The sequence below is a fragment of the Sylvia atricapilla genome, chromosome Z, assembly GCF_009819655.1.
Source record: "Sylvia atricapilla isolate bSylAtr1 chromosome Z, bSylAtr1.pri, whole genome shotgun sequence".
NCBI lineage: Eukaryota > Metazoa > Chordata > Aves > Passeriformes > Sylviidae > Sylvia > Sylvia atricapilla.
Genome location: NC_089174.1, coordinates 40,731,407 through 40,753,824, shown reverse-complemented (window position 1 = coordinate 40,753,824; position 22,418 = coordinate 40,731,407). Strand labels below are relative to the sequence as shown.

Below are 22,418 nucleotides of genomic sequence, written 5' to 3'. Positions count from 1 at the left end.
TCTTGATCAGAGCAGACATTATAGCTCAAGCAGCAGGAAATTGAAGAGTCAGTATTTCTGCCTATTTTCAGCAGCTTTTAATTATTGCTCTGATCAGCAACTGAATTGCTGGCATATGGTTTGAAACATGATTTAAAGCTGCACGTGGTTCCAAGGGCTCCTGTTTGAACTAAGGATTATGCCACTCCTATGTTTTATTGGACTCTCCCCAGATTGCTTTTTGTTGCAGATTTTTTGCTGTGTCCCAAGGGTACATGTAGCTGAAGGACAGAGTAATCTATAAAGAGACTCTTACTACTGCCACTTCTGCAGGTCAAGTCAGTTTTTTCCTTAAGAAGATTAATGTAATTTTGTTCTCTCAGTACTAGTCAGACAGCATTCACTGAGTTTCCTGACCTGACAAAGATGCATGTAGAGTAACAGCCACGCTTCTGTCAGAGTAACTGACATCAGGTTACTGTTTACTTTTGCTTGTGTCCACGGTAATGGTCGTATCTGGTTTAGTATAATCAGCAGTTGACTATAACATGGGAGAGGGGAGCATATGTGTGTATTTATAGTATCTAAGCTGTGTTTAAAAGTTCTTGACAGAAATAAATAAACGGAGCTAAGTAAGAGATCACACTGCTTTTGTCACAAAAGCTCTTTGGAGTATGCCTTTTTTTTCTTTTTATTACTGGCAAGAGAACCCTGAACTGAGACCTGAAGTGTGAGATACAGTTTCAGTAAGATACATTGCAGACTTTGTTCTGCAGTATAGGAATATGAATTTGCTCTTAAGAAAGAGGTCAAATAGAGGTTTCATGTTCATTCAGCTCCTTTTGGGAATTCCTCACTTCCTACTGAGGTGGTCAAGGATCATAAAACAAGCACAGACAAAACGCTTTGATATTTTGTCCCTTCAGGCATGATGCAATTGTTTCAAAATTACAGGTTTTATTGTAAGAATGGAAGAATGTCACCGAAAGGAGTTTTAATACTATGGCTCCTCCTTTACTTCATCCAATCTAATCAGAAACTTACATATCTTCGAGGAAGGAGAGCTTGTTTCAGGGTCTGTAGACAAAATACTGCTTTATTAATTTTTAACAATAATAGTGTGATGGGAAATAAAGGCCATACCTGCATAACAACTGCATGATATGCTTTACATCTATGACTTATCAAGAGTCTTGTTAAGTCATTGTCTTTTTGGGAGGCAGAGAAGAGATGCAGGTCAAGTGGTGATTGGTGGTTGCACCTTTTGGTTACTTGTACAGGCAGCTCTGTCACCTCCCACTGCCAAAGAGTAAGAAATATTGGTAACATTTTCCTGAAGACATGAGCTTTATCAGGGAGACATAGCAAAGGGAAAACGAGAAGATTCCTAAGTAAGAGTGAGGTATCAGTATAAGGGGCAGCAGTAGGCACAGGTAATATTGGCTAGCTGCTGTCAGGCAGAAGATTTTCATGCTGATTTCTCCCAGCTAAAGTTGTGAAATTTTACACAGTCACTGACAGTTTCATCCTGCTCATGTGGTACCCGAAGGAGGGGTGGAGGTATTTGCAAGAGAATTGGGACCAGAATGGGTGTTAGTATCCAAAGATAAAAAAGTACAAAGTGAAGAGGAGCATTAAATACTTCAAATGTTGCTGGTATTAAAGAGGTATCTCAGACTTTAGAACCATTTAGTTACAAAAGGTAATTAAGTTTTTAGATGTCCTACTCTAAATTTAGACACATTTTTTTAGATTATGTTTCTACCTATTTTTGGTCCATCATGCAGTAAATGACATGATGTGATCCATCAGGTTAGTGAATCCTAGTACAGAGGCGGTGCCATGCTGGAGAAAACACATGGCATTCTGAATATTTACTCTGAGAGTGCTCTCACTCTGAAGTCCCTTTTCAGTGCTCTGACAGTTATGATCTGCAGATCAGTTCTGTATTATTTACAGGGGCTTTGGGGATGAAGTGTTGAACCTCTGAGCCTATAGGCTAGGGCTTTTGTGCCAAAATATTTATGTTGATGTAAGGGAGTGAAAGGCCCATAGCTTCATTGAATTGAAAACTATATTGAAATATATGTTGAAAGAGAAACTTGGCACTAACTTTCACAAGAGAGAAGAAGAAAAAAGATTATAGCCTTGATTACTCCTATTCCATGTTTTAATTCGAGCTTGGCAAAATTTCTTCTGCTATTCACTACAGGAAATGAAGAGCAGGAGAGAGAAGTGGGAGAAGAGTACAAACTGCCTAATTTTATGGGGTACAGCTGGATGCCAAAAATGCATGGGGACATGTAACTAGGTCTATGTTGTTGTCTCAGTCTAAAGGCTTTTTAATAGATTAATCTGTCAAATTCCATTATCATTAATTTATTATTTTAAAATTAATGTTGGGTTTTGTTTTCTTCTTTCTGTAATGAGCTGTTTACAGGGTCTGCCATTAATATTTCTAAGGTAAGAGAGAATTGGAGGAAAAAGCTGCACCTTGGGAATAAGACAATTTAAGATTTACAGTATTTTGAGTTTTTCTACTTTTATAAGAATATGTTTTGTAAAAATCCATTGGCAGCAGAGAGACATCTGCATATAAAATCCTAACATGTCTTTTGCAGAGAAGATTACCATGAGGATGGGTTCTGTCAGCCATATAGGGGAATTGCGTGTGCACGAATCATTGGAAACAGAACCATTTATGTGGACTCTCTCCAGATGCAAGGGGAAATTGAAAACCGAATTACTGGTAAGCTTACACATTTCTTTAGCAGGGAGAAAGAAACATTCATAAAAGTATCCAATTCAGGTAAAAACAATGCTATCATCCTTTCTTTTTTTTCAACCAATGAAGAAGACATCTTTATATTAAGGTTTAGAGGGGGTGAGCCTGTTTCTCACTTGAGCAGTTAGTAAAATTTGAAGCAAGAAAGATGAGGCAATGTGTAAAGCTTCTTCCGTGTCCTTAAGTAAAATGTCAGAGTACTGAATTTTTAACAGCTTCTAGTTCATACTGGAGCTTTTTTGCATAATGGATTCAAAAAGAAGATTTTGAGTTTTTTTAATGGATTTGTGATGTAGTGAAAAAGTACTGATCTTTCCTTTTCTTGAAAAACTGTATGGTAGCCTTTCCCTTGGGTGTCTTTCTGCTTTGCGTAATTTTGGCAGAGTCTGGATTTCACATTGATTTATATAAAACAAGAGTTGACTTTCCTGTGCTCTGCCTATGCTTAATCTTTCTCTGAGCATAGTTTTTCTACAGAGTCACAAACATGCATCCAAAACTTTTAATGGGCTGTACATCAAAGTGGGGTTTTTTAATTGGATCTCAGTTAGCTGATATTATCAGCTGTGACTCTATGAAGTGGAGCAAGCAAATGAGCCCATGGAATAGAGGAAACTGTTTGTCATAATGTATAGCAAATTAACTCAGTCCAGCAGGAGCTGATTTGCATCTGGCCAGATACAGCTCACTAATGGACTCTCCAATTTCAGCATAACTAGTTGCCAAAAAGAGTTTAATTTCACTTGTCAGCTCTAACTCCCTAAAGATATTACCTTAAAGACTCATTGTTAAGCCAGAAATCCAGGTCCATTATTTTCCCCTGTTTTTGAAATGGTAACCAGATTCTGGGGCTGGCAAAATCCAGGTGCTGACCTTTACTTAAGCGATTACAGCATATTCTTCTCCTACCCTTCTCCTGTACTGTGTCGTAATTCCAACCTCTTTAAATATTATGTAATTAATTAATACATATTGATAGATTTATTTTTGCCAGCTACATAATCTCTGTTGTGTTTGGGTGTTTTTCAGCAATATAGAAATATTCAACTATATGAAATTATTAAACCTGTAGTTCTATGGACTACATAATGTTAATAATGTTCTTTTCAAAAACCAAAATCAAACCCAGCAATGAAAGAACTGTGATATTATCCAGAAAATATGTATTGATTCAGTTGTACTTGTTTTTGGGATATGGAACATGGGGACTGATGACCTGGATGCTTTCTTCCTAATATTACTAATTATCGGTTAGATTTCCAAGGCTAAGGTGCTGGTGCTGTCTGTTCTGCAGTTGGGGAGAATTTCTGATGGAAATGTTCTCTCTCAGGAAGACACTGAGAACCACCATATAGAGCTGCCCAATGCCTAGCTAGGCAGTAATGACAGTCTGTTAATAATGTAGCTTTTTCAATCTATATACTTTCGAAGACCATACTAAACATCTTACGCAAAAGTACCCTGAGGATTTCATAGCATTATTGATTCTTGTAAGTCACATCATATGTAAAACAAAAATTGTAAGACTGGGTCTTCTATACCCAAATGAGAAAGTATTTTTGAAAGTTCAATAACTTGTTAGGTAAAGGAAAAAAAAAACACATGAATAAATGCTGCTGAGATTTTGCTGATAGTTTTGCCCATACCTCTTAAGTGCAATGTTTGATGGTAAGTGTGTGTTCCAATATGCATGGGAAGTGAGGACACCTACTGTCCAACAACAGGAGCATTTAGCAAGGTTACATCTCTAGGAGTTTTTCATTCTGAATATTTATTTCCCTGCTGTACTCTTGTGAGAAACACATATTCTTTGTCTCCATGGCCCCTTGTGTTTTTTGGTCCTGGCCATGTGATTGGGTGAGAACAGCAACCTCTGGTTAAAAAAAAGAATCACAGTTCCAGAGGAAAACTTCAGATGTGGCTTGAAAGGCTTGGAAGGCTAACAATGAATAGTGCACAGACTTGATGCTTGACCTATGTATATGTGTTTGGCTAGCAAGGTCTCTGCTGTGCTGTTTAACATCTGTTTAATAAATAAAATATAAACCCCTTAGATGCTACCACACGCAGATTCTACTGCTGGCTTTTGCACCTTCCATCAAAATAAAGATGTAACTGTAAATTCTCTCATGATCTAAATTTTGTAAAGCAGTGCCTTCGTAAAACTTAGTGTGGGGTTTCAAACAACCAAGAGTAACTACTTCAGTGCTTCAGTTTTATTTTTTCCCTTTTAGTCTTTGGGATAAGCATATATTACAACTCTCTTTTGAGGCCTGATTGTCTGCTTGCATGCAATGTTTCCAACATGACTGATGAATGGTTATATTCCTGCATTAATATTTCTGGATTAAAATAAATGAAGGTGTAAACAGTCTAAAAGGCTAGATTTGCAGCTGCTTGTTGCATGTTTGGTGTTCAGGACAAGACTCTATGATGTGTCCACAGGAAATAGATGATTTATAGATGAAAGGAGAAAGCTGGACAAGGGCGAAAGAATTTATTTGTAGTTGTAAATAGACTGCTGAATGATGTTTCCTCTCTTTACAGTGTGAGTCGGTGGAACATGCAGTCTAGCAACTCTCACTCATAAATGATGCATTACTGGGGGAGTGAATGTTCCTACATTTAAAGGTTGATTCAGCACCAGATACACGATGCACACGCACATTTGTTTTTCCTTTGCAATGTGCAAGAAAACTTTGAGCTAAATGTGAGACCTGAGAGTTACATTCCTAACTCATTATGACATTCATCTTAATGTGAGATTAAGATGAGACTGATTACATTAACTTTCCCCAGAGCTGCTGCCTGTAAGGCTTCTCATGTCTGTTCTAAGTCATATTTCCCCAAATATCAATGATAGACTTCTTTTTGCCTGACAAGAGTTGAAAAATACTTTTTTTTAATCAAAATGTCTAGAGGAGAAAGGTGATCTTTGTTCAGATTTTATGTAATTAGGAACTTTGGAAACACATACCAGTATCCTGGCAGTTGTATCTTACCTGCTCTTGATCCTTTCAAGTTAAAATTAGCCAATTGCCTGTAGTCTGAGCAATGATAGTCATATGAATTAATTCCTGGGAGCTGAGGCCTGCAAGCTCTGTGCAGATGTCAGAGGGACAGTGGTATGCTGGGTTTTCTTCCTGCATTTCTCAGTTCTCCTTTACCTCATTTACTTGTTGCTCAGTAGGCTTTCAGACCTTTGAGGAAAGAATAAAGGTGTTAAAGGCAAATGACATGAAAATTAAGCTTTTTCTCATGCTGTGAATCAACACTTACCAGTATTTTTGTTCCTGTGCAGCTGCATTCACCATGATTGGAACGTCGACGCAGTTGTCTGACCAGTGCTCACAGTTTGCCATACCTTCCTTCTGCCACTTTGTGTTTCCTCTGTGTGATGAGCGCTCTCGGAACCCTAAGCCACGGGAGCTGTGCCGGGATGAGTGTGAAGTTCTGGAGAATGATCTCTGTAGGCAGGAGTACAACATCGCTAGGTCAAACCCTCTCATCTTGATGCAGCTACAGTTGCCTAAGTGTGAGGACCTCCCACGACCAGACACCTTGGAAGCTGCCAACTGCATCAGGATTGGGATCCCTGTGGAGAGGCTGAGCCGATGTAAGTCTGAGTGTTTCATCACTGGGGAAAAGTACAGCTTGTTGCTTCCTCAGATTGAGTCTGAGAGACAATACTGTATCAGTCTTTTTTTCGTAAAGAAAGTGCTGAACTACCTGGTTTTATCTTGTTAATACTGACAGCATTCACTGTTGTAAGGTATAGTTAGGATGGCAAGGAGGCCTAAAGAATGCTGCTTGTACTAGAGTGTGTTATGTCAACCACCCTACCCTACAAAACTTTGGGTTCACATGGCTGATTTGATGCAGATTTGCAGTGTTGCCTCCACCTGTAGCTCAGTGCTTGCCCTTTTGGGTGAGCCTCCCCGTACACCTATTTGAGAGTTTTGTTTATCTATTGATAAACTTCATATAGTTTGTTAAAGCTTCACTGGAAGATCTGTCAGGAAATGAACCACATAGGATTTCCATTCTTTCTATATGGAAACTCACAAGAATATTAATCCTGTAAATTGAACATGGGATGCAGTTGTCATTCTTTACGCACACTGGCTGGGTGAAAACATTGATCTTGCTTCCATGAACTTTTATTTACATCCAGAAGTAGAAGGGCTGATCTGTTGTCATTAATTATGTGATGACAGTCTTTCTGACTACTCCATTTCATAGCAATTAATCACAACTCCCTCTGTTGTTCAATAAGAAAACTTGAAGAGACCAAAGATGTTTAAAGGTCAAAGTGTGATAAGATTATTCTGACTATCCGTTGTCTGAATCCACAGTTAGGAGCAGGAACCATGGCATAATGGTGGACTTGAAAGACTAGTTCTGTGCTTTAATGTAAATAATGTAGTGTAGTTGAGAAGCAGAAGTAACTGAGAATACAATGACAGAGACAAACCAGACCGGGAAGAGATACCATGTAAAAAGCATGAGAACAAAACCAATAAAAAGTCTGTTACCCGTGATTCTCAGGGTGCAGTTGCAACTTGAGTGTTTGTGGGGTTTGAGAGAGCTGGATTCTTGAGGGCTGCAGAGAGGAGAACAGAAAAATGGAGAAGTTAATGCTGCAAACATTGAGGAAAATGTATGATTCAGCTCAGATGATGCATATAGAAGACAAGCACTCAAAAAGTATGAGGGGAGGATAGCAGCTTAATAAAACAAAGAATAAAGATATGGGTCCAGCAGATATGAAAACGATGCATCTAAAGAGAAGATCCTGAATCCTTTCTTTCTAAAGATGAAAATAAGGAGAAAGGGGCATGAGGCATTAGAACACATAGCACTTATTTCTATAGCAAGTGAGCAATGTGAAGAAGATGGGAAGATTATGAGAAATAAAAGTTTCCATTTTTGACATCTGAGAATTTTTCCTGAAGGGAAACTCTTATTTCTGGTTAACTCGTCATGTTCTGTATCTAAAAGTCCATACATACTTCTTAGTCTCAATTTGAATTCAGAATTGTGAATATTCACGTGTCTACCATAGATAGAGCTGAGACATTCCAGGACAGAATCCAGAAATAACTGGGTGTAAAAGTACAGATAAACACAGAATTGAAATTTCAAAACAAACACTTTCATTAAATCTTTAGGTACCTAAATTTAAGTACTGGTTTGCATACCTGTTTTGTGGGCTCAGCTGTTTTGGTCCTGATGTACCTTGTTGTTTTGATTTTTTTTAACATTTTCCCAAACCCTGTGTTTTAGATCATCAGTGCTACAACGGCTCTGGAGCTGACTACAGAGGGACTGTCAGTGTTACCAAGTCTGGCCACACTTGCCAGCTCTGGGACTCACAGAGTCCCCACAACCATGATCTGACCAGCACACAGTTTCCAGAGCTAGGTGGAGGACATGCGTATTGTAGAAATCCTGGAGGTCAAATGGATGGTCCTTGGTGTTTTACAAAGAATAAAAACGTACGCATGGAACTGTGTGACATACCTTCTTGTAGTATGTATTCTCTTTCTTTTTTCTCCTACTACTGTTCTGAATCCTGTGTAATTTTGAATGTTCCTGGATATTACAAGTACATTTCATTTAGGAGTGTTATACTTTTAAATGTTTAACTTCCAGCAACTTTGTTTTGTATTGTAATTCTTTAATGTTTTCTGGAGATCAGAGTTTGTGAGATACTGTAACACTTTTTTATTCATACTGGTCACTTAGTCTGAGGTAATAATTAATGATGATGATGCTACAGTTATTTGACCTGTCAAATAATAGATTGCATGTGCAAATCACCAGTATGTGTTTGGTTTGCTCATGCTTCTCGAGGGTAAATTCTCTTGCTCTTTATGACATCTTGTAGGTGGCAAGGATTTTCAGATCCTATAGAGGGAGATATAGCACCATGCCTGGTTAAAAAGAAACAGTTTAAATGCAGAAACAGAGCAGTTTGAAGTGCGTAAAGCAGATGATCTTATGCTAAAGTCCTACACTAGCTGCTAGTGGCTTTGTACAGCACAAGTGTTTGCAAAAGAAAAAGTACAGCTCTCACACTTTAGTAGTGTTCTGCTCATTTTTCCCTGTATTGGTACAGACTTCACACATTGGTAATGGTCTTTGGATATGACATTGTCTTTGGATATGACAGTTAATACTGTTCTTCATTCAGAAGAAAAACATGTTTCTTGAGCAAGATATAGATATGTCATGGAAGCCATAAAAGTGGATTATGTGGATCTTTGAAACTGCTCAAAAGTAATATGAAATTTTTCAGTTACTTCACTTTTTTGCAGTAACACAATTTGACATTTATAATAAATTTCTACATTGCATGTACCATAGGGTAAAGATAACACTGGGATGTGGTTGTGGTGAGAACAGTTGCCACAAATAGCAAAAACACAGGTTACAGAAAACATCCCAGACAGTTCCAGTGAACATTTTTGACATCACTAGGTTTTCCTAAAGTTTCTAAGTGAAAAAGTATTTTAGGGAAGTTCCAGAGCCAAGTCCATTGATGATTCTTTCACATCTGTCTCACTATAATATAAAAGCTCTGCAACTCTATTATGTACAGAACAAATAATATCTCTACCAACGAGAAGTGAGACTTATTATATTCTGGGCAGAATTAGCACCAGTAGAGGTAAATAATGGCCCAAGTGTTGATGAAATGGCTGAATTTATGAGAGTGGGTCAGACTGTGTTTCTGTGCTGGGTCACATTGAGTTCACTGTTTAGATATTGTGATAGAGATTGCTCACTTGTAATTTATAACGGGATAAAGCAATGATACCCTGGTCTGTGTTCTGCAGTTTCCTGAGCTTGAAGTCTCAAAAATAAAGTAAAATTAATCACGTACTGTTACAGCGCACACATTAAATGTGGGGCTCCTAGTTTATCTTCGTTAGTTGCTATGTCCATTCAAGCTTTTTGAAATATGTAATGGAACATTACGAAGAAGGGGGAGAGGGTAATGTGATTTCTGTTTTCAGGATATAGTTTACTTTTGATTTAAAATACAGTATTAATAATTTGTGTTACTATCAAATAGCTAAAAAATACTTACTATAAGCAATGAGCATTTCTGTGCTTGACAGGTCCACATGACAACAGCAAAATGGGAATCCTCTACATCCTTGTTCCCAGCATAGCCATCCCTCTGGTGATAGCCTGCCTTTTCTTCCTGGTCTGCATGTGCCGAAACAAGCAGAAGGCATCTGCAGCTACACCACAACGCCGCCAGCTGATGGCATCTCCCAGCCAAGACATGGAAATGCCACTCATTAATCAACACAAACAGGTATTTCTTACACAGTTTCTTACACAAGGTATTTCTTATGCATATTTTCAAGGTGTCATGATTTTCAGCATTTCAGGTTGTCTGTGTTCAAATTGAGCCATGTTGTTGCGGACCTAATTTTCATCCTGTGCAGGGCATCTACTTCAGGGAAAACCAGGTCTTGCACGGGTGTATCTAGAAATCCTGACCAGGGACAACAGCTTTCAGTACACAGTATTTAATGGCATTTGTCATTACGCAGTCGCCATTCTGCCTGTTGTCTGAGTGACTAGAAAATGGTTATTTCTGAGCCAGTCTTCAGCCTGCAGCTCATTTTTGCCCCTGGTGATGACATGGCCTGTTTGCCTGTTTAAAGCATGATGCACAGTGGGTTTTTTTGTTCTAATCTTTCAGCTCAAGACCTCTGATGTTCTGATCTGTAAGTGAGTTGAGAGCTGAGATGGCATGCAACATGTTTCCAAGGCTGTGTATCACAAAGGATGTTGAAAGGAAAATGGCTTTGAACCCATGTCTACACATGTCAGCTCCTGCATAGGATTTTCTGGGTCAGCTAACTGATCTCTGCACTAAAATCCTGTTCAGAGCTAACCCTGAATTATTAATCACAGCATTTATAAGATGCAAGCTCTAATAAACAGCGCTTACTTTAGAAGTTGGCAACATCTGTTCAGGAAACTGTAGCGTATTTGATGAATATTACCAATTGTAACTAATTGTGATGATTTTCTGTGTTGATCTGAATATTTAAGGGAATTTTTCCAGCCCAGTCTACAGGCTGTTGGACTCTAAAATCAGAGGTTGTTCCCAAATCATGTGCTAAAACATCCTCCCAGCCTGCCCTGCTCCTTCATGCTGTGATGCCCTGTATGTGAAGCTATGCCAGCTGCACCTCACTTGATCAGTGTCACAGTGCAGCTGGTCTGAAGCTGCCCCCTTAAACTCGATCAGCCTAGAAATAAAACGAGTCCCTGGGTGAGCAATGATAGGAGGGATTTGAACTCAAACAAAGACCTCAGCTAATCCCATGCAGCCATAAATGTAGACAAATCACTGGCCAGAGACCTGGGTGGTGCAGAGATCCCAACCAATCAGCTATCCAAACCTGGGAAATTCAAGCCCCCTATAAAAAGAAGTTCCGAACAATAAAAAACACTACTTGCTGATGACCCTTGGTGAGTTCATGTTGTTTGTCTGTCTCTGGCCAACAACCCCATGTAGCACATCAGGGACTCCTTCATCCTGTGTTGGTCAGGACAGACCCATTGCATCACCACCACAAACTCCCTTGGTTTCCCTTGCAGCTGCAGGAGGAACGTTCTGGGGATTTCCCACCCCTGGGTTTGCAATCTTTTCCTTCAAATACCAGAGAGAAATTCCTACTCCTTTCTTCTCCATTTCCACCCCCCTCTTTATCAAAGCTAGCTCAAAGTTCGTCAGCGGGGGTACAGTACACTGCTGCCCACAGGCAGGAGCCATTCCTATAGTGCAAAAGAGAAGAAAGGGCATTATCTGGTACGGCAGAGTTGAAAAAGAAAGGTTTTGTTCCTTCTTCTGCTGGAAAAGATGTTTCAGTTCACTCTGAGACTGCTACCTCCTCAGCCTCCTTGCATTTCTGACAGACATCCACTGGGCAGCTCAGGGCTGGTCTGCAGGGGAAGTACAGATGCAGTTAATAGATGCTTCCCAGGTTTACTCTGAACTCGATATTCATTTAGCTTGCAGGAAGTGTAGACACTCCTTTATAAAAATAATTATATCCATTGTCCCGCAGTATAATTCAATTTATATTTCTGATAATAGTGTAGCTCATTTCAAGGTTAATTGTGAAATCAATATACTGATGTGAATACACAAAAAACCAGAAAAGTCCTCTTGGCCCAATTTACCTTCCATTTGGAGATCTAACCACTGGGAGATTTTTTTAGTAGGAGATCCTGTTGTTCAGAAAACATTGGGATTCTTTTACTGACTGTCTTTTCTTCATTTCAGGCTAAGCTTAAAGAAATTAATCTGTCCACTGTACGATTTATGGAGGAACTAGGAGAGGAGAGGTTTGGCAAAGTCTACAAGGGGCATCTTTTTGGTACATCACCAGGTGAACAGACACAAGCTGTTGCCATTAAGACACTTAAAGACAAGGCAGAACTGGCTCTTCGGGAAGAGTTTAAACATGAGGCAATGATGAGATCAAGATTACAGCACCCAAACATAGTTTGTTTGCTGGGAATAGTGACAAAGGAACAACCTATAAGTATGATATTTAGTTATTGTTCTCACAGTGATCTCCATGAGTTCTTGGTAATGAGATCTCCCCACTCGGATGTTGGCAGCACTGATGATGACAAGACGGTGAAATCCACTCTGGAACCAGCAGACTTTTTTCACATTGTGACTCAGATTGCTGCAGGAATGGAATATCTTTCTAGCCACCATGTTGTCCACAAGGACTTGGCCACTAGAAATATACTGGTGTTTGATAAGCTGAATGTGAAAATATCTGATTTGGGCCTTTTCAGGGAAGTTTATGCTGCTGATTACTACAAACTGATGGGAAATTCCCTTCTTCCTATCCGGTGGATGTCCCCTGAGGCTATTATGTATGGCAAGTTTTCTATTGATTCGGATATATGGTCATATGGAGTTGTGTTGTGGGAAGTTTTCAGCTATGGCCTGCAGCCTTACTGTGGTTATTCCAACCAGGATGTCATTGAGATGATCAGGAACCGACAAGTTTTGCCATGTCCAGATGACTGCCCCACATGGATATACTCTTTGATGTTGGAGTGTTGGAATGAATTTCCCAACAGAAGACCAAGATTTAAAGATATACATAACAGGCTAAGAACATGGGGGAACCTTTCTAATTACAACAGCTCAGCACAAACTTCTGGGGCAAGCAACACTACACAAACAAGTTCTCTCAGCACAAGCCCTGTTAGCAATGTCAGCAATGCTAGATACATTGGACCAAAGCAGAAAACTCCAGCCTTCCCTCAACCTCAGTTCATACAAATGAAAGGCCAGATGAGACCAATGGTCCCACCTCCTCAGCTCTACATTCCAGTCAATGGTTACCAGCCAATGCCTGCCTATGGTGCTTACTTGCCAAATTTTTATCCTGTCCAAATTCCAATGCAAATGGCTCCTCAGCAAATACCTCCCCAGATCATTCCCAAACCAGGCTCCCACCACAGCGGCAGTGGATCTACCAGCACAGGCTATGTAACAACAGCACCTTCCAATGCGTCAGTGGCCGACAGGGCTGCTCTGCTGTCAGAAGGCACAGATGACACCCACAATGGAACAGAAGATATTGCCCAGAACCCTGTCCAGGAGGAGGAGGAAGAAGAGGGCTCTGTGCCTGAAACAGAATTGCTGGGTGATAATGACACACTTCAGATGGATGAAGCAGAAATTCAATCAGAAGCCTAAGGAATTTGGCCTCATTGCTAAGAATTCCACATTGCTTCCATGCATGGAGACAGTAGATCGTTAGGCTTAATAAAGTAATTTTGATCTGATTTAAAGAAACAAGACTTAAAAAAGCCAACATCCATTTAAAAGTGCAGCAGTAATGACATACCAGGTTTAATGACCATTTCCACCAGCAGATTTTTCGAATATGGTTGTATAGACTTGATGGGTTTAATCTTTTTTACTGTCCTACAATTCTTGAGAGAAGCTGCTTTTCAAATATGTACTGTTGCTGTGCAACATATTGCAGAGTAGCATTGCACATCATGTATATCATGATATATGAGTGTAGTGTTAGTGAATTATGCCTAAACCAATAACACAGAAAGAAATCTGGCTATGGTTGCAGATTTGCTCTAAGTATGAAGAAGTGCCCTGGATGTGATGGACAGCTTTGTTTGTGGTATTTATCTCTTCAACAATGGATGGACACAAGATTGTTTGCTTTTGGAGTCTGAAAAATGAAGTTGAGAATAATACTCTGTGTTTGTATTACAATAACAAGAAAAGGGGGTAACTGAACATAAAATTGACTGTACTGAGTAAGACCATGGGTCTGTGCAGCCCAGTAGCATGTCTTGAAAGACCATTGATAATGCCTGCCGAGGGATAGTCTGCAATGGCCATTTCCCTTGCAGAAATTTCCCAGGGTATTGCCCCAGCCTCCAGCAATTTGTGGCTTAGGGTCTTCCCAAGACAGAAGTGGATTTTTTTTCTGTTAAACAGCCCTTGATGGAATTTTCTACCATGAATTTGTGCAAATGATTTTGAACTCATGTAGAGGTGGAGTATCCACAATAGCTTGTGGAATAACATGAGAGGAGAAAGGATGGTTTTCTTTCATCACTTTGGGTGAATGACTGACAGAAGCTTTCAGATGAGATCATCTGACTACATTTGTGGATGAAAGTATTCCTTCTCTGCTGTGTATTCTCAACAGCAAACAGCCTTAATACACTGTTAACCAAAAATGGGGATATTGTAGGGGATATTATAGGTGTGCACTAACTTAACAAATCCAACTTTAATTGGTTATCAAGTACAGAAAAGGGCTCCACATATCTGTTCCTACATTGTAAAAGTGTTGGGTTTTGTGCGGGGTTATAGACTTACTTGATTTACCACAGTTACTGGTGGATTGCATGTGAAACCATGTTTTTTCCTGACTTTTTAGTAAAAATGATCTTTGAACTTTAGAAGACCAAAATAAGCAGTAATGTACAAGGTGCTGTTTTTGTGCTTCTATTTGCAGGATGAATTGTGTACAGACCTTTAAATGTAATTTATGTTTTACTACATTTTATATACATTTTTTCATTGAAATATTTGAATTTTGAATGGATGACTTTCTAACTTAACCATTTACAATATTCACATGTAGTGCAGTTTTATGGTATTGCTGTTTCATTTTGTTAAACATGCAGACAGGTCCATACATTTCATGACCCCTTTCTGTAATACAAGCGGTACATATTCTCATTGTAGCATTGTAGCCAACACACACTATAGCTATGAGTTCTATGTCCAACATGGAGTATTCAATAAAATACATGATGCAAAAAGTATGATTAAGTATGTTAACTCTACAGCCACTGTTTTGTTATGGTACTTTGTGGAAGTAGATATGGCCTCAATTGCTTAAATTACAGGTTTCACACTTACACTTCATCTTTTTATTTTATTACATTGGGATTCACTTGTAAGTCATGTATCATTGTGATCTACACCTTGTGTTCAAGATATGGCAGCATTACTTATTTCTGGCATTTCATCTGGACTTGGAAATGCACTGGTAGGAATAAAACATGAAAGCTTTATTACTTGTGTTAATATAATGCAGCTTTGGGTGCTTTTACTAAATAAAGGATAATTAAAAAAAAAAGTGAAATTTATTTATTGTGAAGTTCTTTGTTTTTTCTAGATTTTCTTATCTTAGATAAATGGATTAATCAACTACATTGTATTTCTTTATTCCTTTGCTAAATTACATCAGACTAAGTAGAGAGCAATTGGTCTGGTTACACCACAGATTTGTAAATGAGAGAAAAGATAAGTAAGCAGATGAATGGCAGTCAGTGGAAACTTCTGTACAGCACTGTCTGAAGTTCAGCCTGTTTCTAGTAGTCAAAGAGCATTATGACTTTGTGTGCTTTAAATACAGTTGAGGAAACTCCTAATTCTCTTCTTTAAGCCTCAAAAATTCCCTACAGACAGAAAAAAAGGCCAGAATTCTATACTAATTTTTCCATCCCCATTTAATGTGGATGTGCTCTTGAAGTGATGGTCAAGGAGCAATAAATAATTTTCTATGTCAGCCTTGTAATACACACAGTACTGGAGAGGGGTGTTGCCCCTCTGTTGTTGTGGCTGGGCCCATCTGAGCTGCCAAGATCGGAGTCATGACAGCATGCAAACACCTCCTCTGCACTTCAGGTGAGCATCTCTGCACAAACACCACTACCAGCTTGATAGTGACTACTCTAAGTCATAAGGATTGGCAGTAACTTCTTGTTCTGCAACTCTGCAGACTACTCTTGCCTGTGATATCTGCTGCACAGTCCCAGCTGGTGTCAGTCTGCCTTTCCTCCCCAAGACTTGGAAGCAAGGCCAAGGGAGATCGGGGAAGAGACAAAGAGGTAAGTGGATGGGACAAGGTGGTAAAGTGGCAGTAAGTGAGGGAAGGGTTGGGGCTGTGTCCAAACAAAACCAGCACCATACTTCTCTCTTGGGCTTGCAAAGGTATTTCTTCCTGGCAGGTCTAGCAAAGCTGGAATTTTTCTTGAGGGCAGAACAGGTTTTTTAGCAGTAAATACGTGTCTGGATGGCTAGTAAAGGGCAAGGTGTTTTTTAGAAGACTATAAGTTTACTTCAAAGGTTTTCTCTTATTTCTAGTACCCTACTCTGTCTACGTGATTTTCAAGAGAAGACTAGGTCTGACATGAGAAAAAGTGGATTGGACATTGACACTGTCCACAGCAGTCCATTGTGAGGCAGGAAGATCTCTGCTCACAATAGCACACTGGGTACATGAAGAATGGCTTTACAATCACAGGGCAGAAAAGCTGAGTAATGGTTCTTTTCTGAATGGGGAAACTGATTATAGATGTGTCACTAGCTCCAGTTTGACTCTTGTTCTGATATTGTCCAAGATCTGCATTATTGCAGGGTCTTCTCTTCTGTTCCACCCATTGAGACTATGGGGAAGACAAGGCTATAAAAAGTACACTATAGGCAGCTGAGGATTCACCCACAATGCTAAGTACAAACAGACATTATTTCGATAGGCAGGTTCATTCCTTCATCTAAATGTCACTATTCTTAGTTTCATCTAGTGATTTCCCTAAAGACTCATCCAGAGGAGCAAGCTCCCTGCTGGGATAAGAATCCTTTGCTTCTGTATCTGCTATGGCTGTGAACATCATAGTGAGTCACAGGGAATTTCGTTACATCATGGTAACAGTACCTCAAACTCTTATTAGAGAGATGAATTTGATTTTTTCTGTCCTCAGTTATCTAAAGACTTAATCAGATGTCACTGACTTTTGTGTTCAGAGTAATCACCTCACTTCAACTATGTGGGAGTGCCGGGAAAAGGTCTGATGCTTTCTGGAAGAGGACTCAGGAACATTTGCTGAATTGGAGCACTCTCAAAAGATGTCAGGTCTTGAGGTGTTTGATAAAACAGATGTAAGGAGGAGTAACATCCAGTTGCATGGAGAGTAGTATCTTCAAAGAAAACCTAAGCCATAGTTTCCCCATGCAAAGAAAGTAATTCTGTTTCTAGACAGGCAAATGGAACTGCAAACTCTCCTCTAAAACACCATTTCAGTTACCCAAAATATATATATAAAAAAATCAACTGTCAAAACCATCCTCTTTTTGAGGAAAGGGACTAAATTCATATTGCAAGGGACAACAATGTATGTTCCTGTTCTGTGAATAAATCTGTAAATATTAGTGGAATCCATTACTAGCAGCAAGCTTTGGGGATTTGCTCAAACAATGAAAAACTGGTATTAGAATAGTAGTAGCATACAGCACAAACAATTGCATAGCTCAGTGTGTGATTTTTAGTTCAACCTTACTAGAAAAGGAATTTTGTTTCTTGTTTTACAAAAGGGACCTTGTATAGTCTTTGTCAGATAAGACAAGTTTTGGTCTGCTTCAGTCACCAATCTGAATTCTAAACAAGCTAAGGACTGTTAAACAATACTAGATGTGTTCACTTGGCAAAGGTAAACCAAGTCTCTAATATCTGGGTAAGTCAGATTTTTTAGACCAAAATGTACTCTGTCTACTCTGATAAAATATGGGAGAATGGTTTCAGCAGGATTTCCTTTCTAGAAAAATGTTGTAGAAACATTTTGCACCTATTGCTCCTGGCTTATGCTATGATTGATGTTGTAAAGTTGTAGTGTCTGGAGTCTAACAATTTCTCCTTAAAAAATACACAGTGGTAATACAAGTAGAGCTAGGGGGCTCCTAGCACTGGGTTGCCACTGCAGAAAACTGGGCCACTTGGCTTGCTTTGTGACCTCAAATAGAAGGCAACCCCTGCAGGTAATTGGCCTGCATACATGCCCAATTTTACAAGAAAAAATATGCTGGAATATAAGGCAACAGCTCTGTGTTTGGGGTCAAATGATGTGTAGACACACTTGCATGTGATGTGCTGTTGTTCCAGGGCTGTGTGAGATCTTTTGCAGCTCTGAATCCAAAATTAATTTCTCCTGGTCTGAAGTGTTTACTGGGCACTGCTTCCACTCAGTCACAGTCCTTTGGGGCTGTGGCAGGAGCAGACTCACAGGACAAACAGTACGTGAGGAATCCCATAGGAGCACCCACGGACCGCTGCCCCTGTGCAGAACTGCAGAGAGGGTTTTCACTGTCATGGCGTCCTTGTTCTATCCTGGCCCCGTTTTTGATTAAAATTAAAAAAATACAGTTCTAAATCTTAGCTGAACACCTCAAGATTGCACAAGCAGGGGGAAGTAATGTAACAGAGGTTATGGCAGGATCTGGAAATAGTATGAGGTTCTGAGGGCTGTAAATCTCCAGGAGTCGGAATTTAATACAATAAAATACTGAATGAAGGCAGAATCCCATGTAGCTACTTCTCATTTTTATTGATCTAAAAGAGGAACTTTGCTTTATCTCGATTACAGTGTACCTGATGGTTTAACTGTCCTTTTTAAAACCTCTGTCTAAAACTAAAATAATCCATCTGTTCAGGAGGTTGCTAACTTTAAAAACAGCGGAATTAGAGGAGAGACTTTAAATTAAAATTACAATATTCATTTAATTGAATGTCTTTTCCATACACCAAGAAATAAAAAATGGTCATGGAGGTTTACAGAAAGTGTTTTTGTTGCTTCATATTTTATATCTGTTACTGAAGAATATATTTTTTGTAGAACCCACCCACCATCCACATAGATTTCTTATCAATTTCTTTTCAAACAAATAAACTAGCCACTGAAGGTGTTTGAAGCTGTTGTAGTTTTGATTCATAACAATCAGTTTTTAAATTCTTATCAAGAACTTTAACTGTAGTTCCTAGTCTGCTTTTGAAGTAGCTATTTGATATCCACCAGCACTGTGAAACAAAAGAAATTCCTTTCACAATGACAAAATAATTAACAGATGGGGTGGTGGGTAGGAAAGCAGTCAGCAAACTAAAGTGAATCTCTAAGTAACTTAAACCCAGAAACATTTAAGGTACATTAATTTAATTTAGATATAATATTACTTCAGCTGAGGCTGATTATTCTCAAATGTAGTCTGAGGCTTTACAGTTATGATAAAAATCATTGTCTTGCTCTGTTGTTAATCCTGTGGATACCTTTTCATAATTTGATGTGGTTTTCCATTTAATTACTTTCATATCAGATTTAATTTAAATCTGATATGAAAGTAATTAAATGGGAGAATTATCTTGCAAAATGGGAGAAATGTCTTGCAAAATGCTAGCAGCCATGTGCTTTTTATACCAAGGAAGGGATGCTGTGCTCCATTTTTGTTCTGTTTTGTGTCCACAACAAATGCGTGTCTCCTCAGGTCAGCTGATAATTTCACAGATTACTGAGGAAGCCTTTTAAATTGTATACTGCTAACACTGAGAGCACCAGGAATAAAAAAATCTGTTTCTTTATGAAGAGAAGGTATTTCAGGCTGTCTTTGCTTCCTCTGTTCCTTATGCCTTTATTATATCCCTCTCCCTTGTCCTCTCTTGGATATTTCTTAGAGGACAACCACAGCATTCGCTATTACATCTCCTTTACTTGAAATACTGTTCTTTTAAAGCAGATTAAAAGACAAAATTTGTAGATTTATAAATAGATAAACTTATGAATGGACTCAGTCTTGACATTTTGAATGTCAGTAGAGTAAGAATTTTGTCATTGACTAACTTGCAGACTCAAACATTCCTGAATGAAAGGGTGTTTGGAAGAAAGATCTTTGGTTTTCAGCACAAGTTCACCCCTGGCTTTGCTGTGGCCTGCAATTTTGCATCCCATTAAATGTCAGTGCTCAGTTGGTGTTTTTCCATGTCTTTGCTTATGATTAGTTACTATTTTTGTAATTTCTTTACCTGTTCTTTTATCGAGGTGTCTGCTGTAACAGTCCTCTGCTGTTGGTGTCTGCTACTTTTGTGGAGATAGCTTCTCCAGTTTAGAAGAAGCAAATCCAACCAAACCAATGAGGAATTCCCCTCCTAAACAGATGCTTTCAGCTCAGGGATCCTCTTGCTTTGGGACACTCAGCAAAAGCCATAGCAGAGAATGGTGTGAATACTCATTACCCTGCTCAGCCTCAAGCCAGTTGTTTTGGCTGACTGTGTTGGAGGTGCTGAGACTCTGTAAGACTGTGTTTGAGATAGTGCTGGATGAGGGCAGGGGGCTAGGACTAAGTATTTTTCCTGATCATGTTTGTTCAAGGGATGAGATTAATTCTGGACTGAATGCCTACTCTGATTGTCTGTCACTTGGCACCTTTTGGGACCCCATGTAAATTGTTTGAGTTTCTGTTGCTTCTCTTTCAAACAACAAAATTGTGAGTGCTTCTACAGGCATGGGGAAGGGAAACACATGGGATACAAGGGAATTCTTGCTGCAGGCAAGATTAGCACCCTGAAGGTGAGCAAAGCATCATGCAAGATGTGGCACAGAGGCTTTATGAAAGGCATCCTCTGTTCCCCAGGAGATCAGTGGATTAAGAGGCTGCTGGCACCCCGGGCTTGGTACAGGCTGCCTGGCTGCAGGTACGCCGTATGCAGATGTAGCACTTCTTTGAGTGCGCTGGTCTGAAAGGGGTGGTTACATCTTATAATCACAAATGGTTCTGAGGCCAGAACCAAAGCCAGTTGAAGTCATTGGGAAAAACTCTGCAGCTTCAAAAGGGTTTGGATTAAAGCCACAAGAAATTTTCACTTTGTTTCTTTAAATTAACACTCTCCAACTTGTAATCGACATTATGCTTAAAGCATGATTTAAAAATCTCATTTTGCTTTTAAAGCTTTTATATGAGACAGTAAAGAGAGTATGATTTTCTGAATAAATTAAAAAGTCTGTGGTTTTTTTCTTTTTTTTTTCCTTCATGTGGCAATATGACATTATAATGCCTTAAATTGTTCTGTGCATACAAAAAAGTACTCATGGTACATCCTGTAATTTCTTGTAATCCTTTTGTTCACTAGCCCATGCCCTTGGGAAAAATATTTGCCAAAATAACATTCATGAAAACCTCTTTTTTTTCTGACTGTGCTTGGAAACCCACATACATATTTGCGATTATCTGATTTTAATAAGTGGGAGTTTAATATACCTACCTTGTTCATGCATTTTAAAGTGTGCTAACACAAGAGGGTCTTTTAGGGGAGGGGAGTTGGAATTCTGTCTCTTTGGAAGAGGTCCACCTCCAGTCTGAGGTGCTAATCTGACACACTATGCCCAAGCAATGGGGAGAGTAAGGTTTTGCTTTGTCCCACTCAAGTACCTCCTGGCCAACCTGGACCCTCCCCTGCTGGCCTCTGGCTACTGGGTTTTTATTTCTTTCTTCCAAGGACCTGATAGCTGGTGCATGTCCCATGGCACTGAGAGTTGAGCACTTTGAGTCCACCATGTTCTGTGTGGCTCCAGGGAATGTGGTGGTGGAGACTGACAGCTGCCCAGCCCTGCGGCACGGCGTCGAACTGGCTGCGGATACAGACCCCATCTCGGAGGCTCCTGAGATTTCACCTGCCTGGTCTGCTCCAGGAAATGCACTCACAGGAAGAAGATGCTTCATCCTGTGAGAGATCTGCTCTGCCATCAAGTTTCAGGCAGGGTTTTTAGTGCTTCTTCTCTCTAGGACAGGAGTAAAGCTCTGCAAACCCTCTCCTGCTGCTCCAGCACTTCTGCTTCTGGATGGCTCTTGAAAGCAGGAGAACATGCCACAGTCAGGGGAGAAGATACTTTCTGGGAACCCAGAAGGCATTTTGTGCAAGTAAAATGCAGGGTTTAAATTAATTGATGACTTTTTTTAACATAAAAATCAGTTTACATGATGGTTTTGTGGGTTTAATACACAATGTTCTTATGCTAGTGGTTAATGGGGACCTTTGACAACATAACTTCCACGTTTACTTAGGTTATTATCTTTGACTTGCAGTTTTCCAAGACAATGTTACCAATGTGTGTTCTTGTGTGCAAGCTGTCACCTGGTGTTTCTTCTTGATTGGTTTTGCTGTGAATACTGGGTTGTAAGTCAGGATCTTATATTTCTGCAAAGCCTGTGAGGAAATGCTAAACCCCTTCAATATTTTTTCACAGAAGTTTCACTTAAGTCAGGATAATTTTAAATGTGACCTTG

The 22,418-nt window shown here is 39.4% G+C and overlaps 1 protein-coding gene across 1 annotated transcript in view; it reads left to right on the top strand.

Annotated features, from left to right (window-relative positions):
* Positions 1-15,450, top strand: part of ROR2 (receptor tyrosine kinase like orphan receptor 2) — a 145,399-nt gene extending 129,949 nt beyond the window's left edge. Inside the window, exons 5-9 of the mRNA XM_066339746.1 lie at positions 2,601-2,728; positions 6,066-6,380; positions 8,051-8,296; positions 9,892-10,094; positions 12,084-15,450. Of these exons, the coding sequence (XP_066195843.1) occupies positions 2,601-2,728; positions 6,066-6,380; positions 8,051-8,296; positions 9,892-10,094; positions 12,084-13,526 (2,335 nt within the window). The 3' untranslated portion in view covers positions 13,527-15,450. The remainder of the gene's footprint in view (positions 1-2,600; positions 2,729-6,065; positions 6,381-8,050; positions 8,297-9,891; positions 10,095-12,083) is intronic.
* The last annotated feature ends 6,968 nt before the right edge of the window (positions 15,451-22,418 follow it).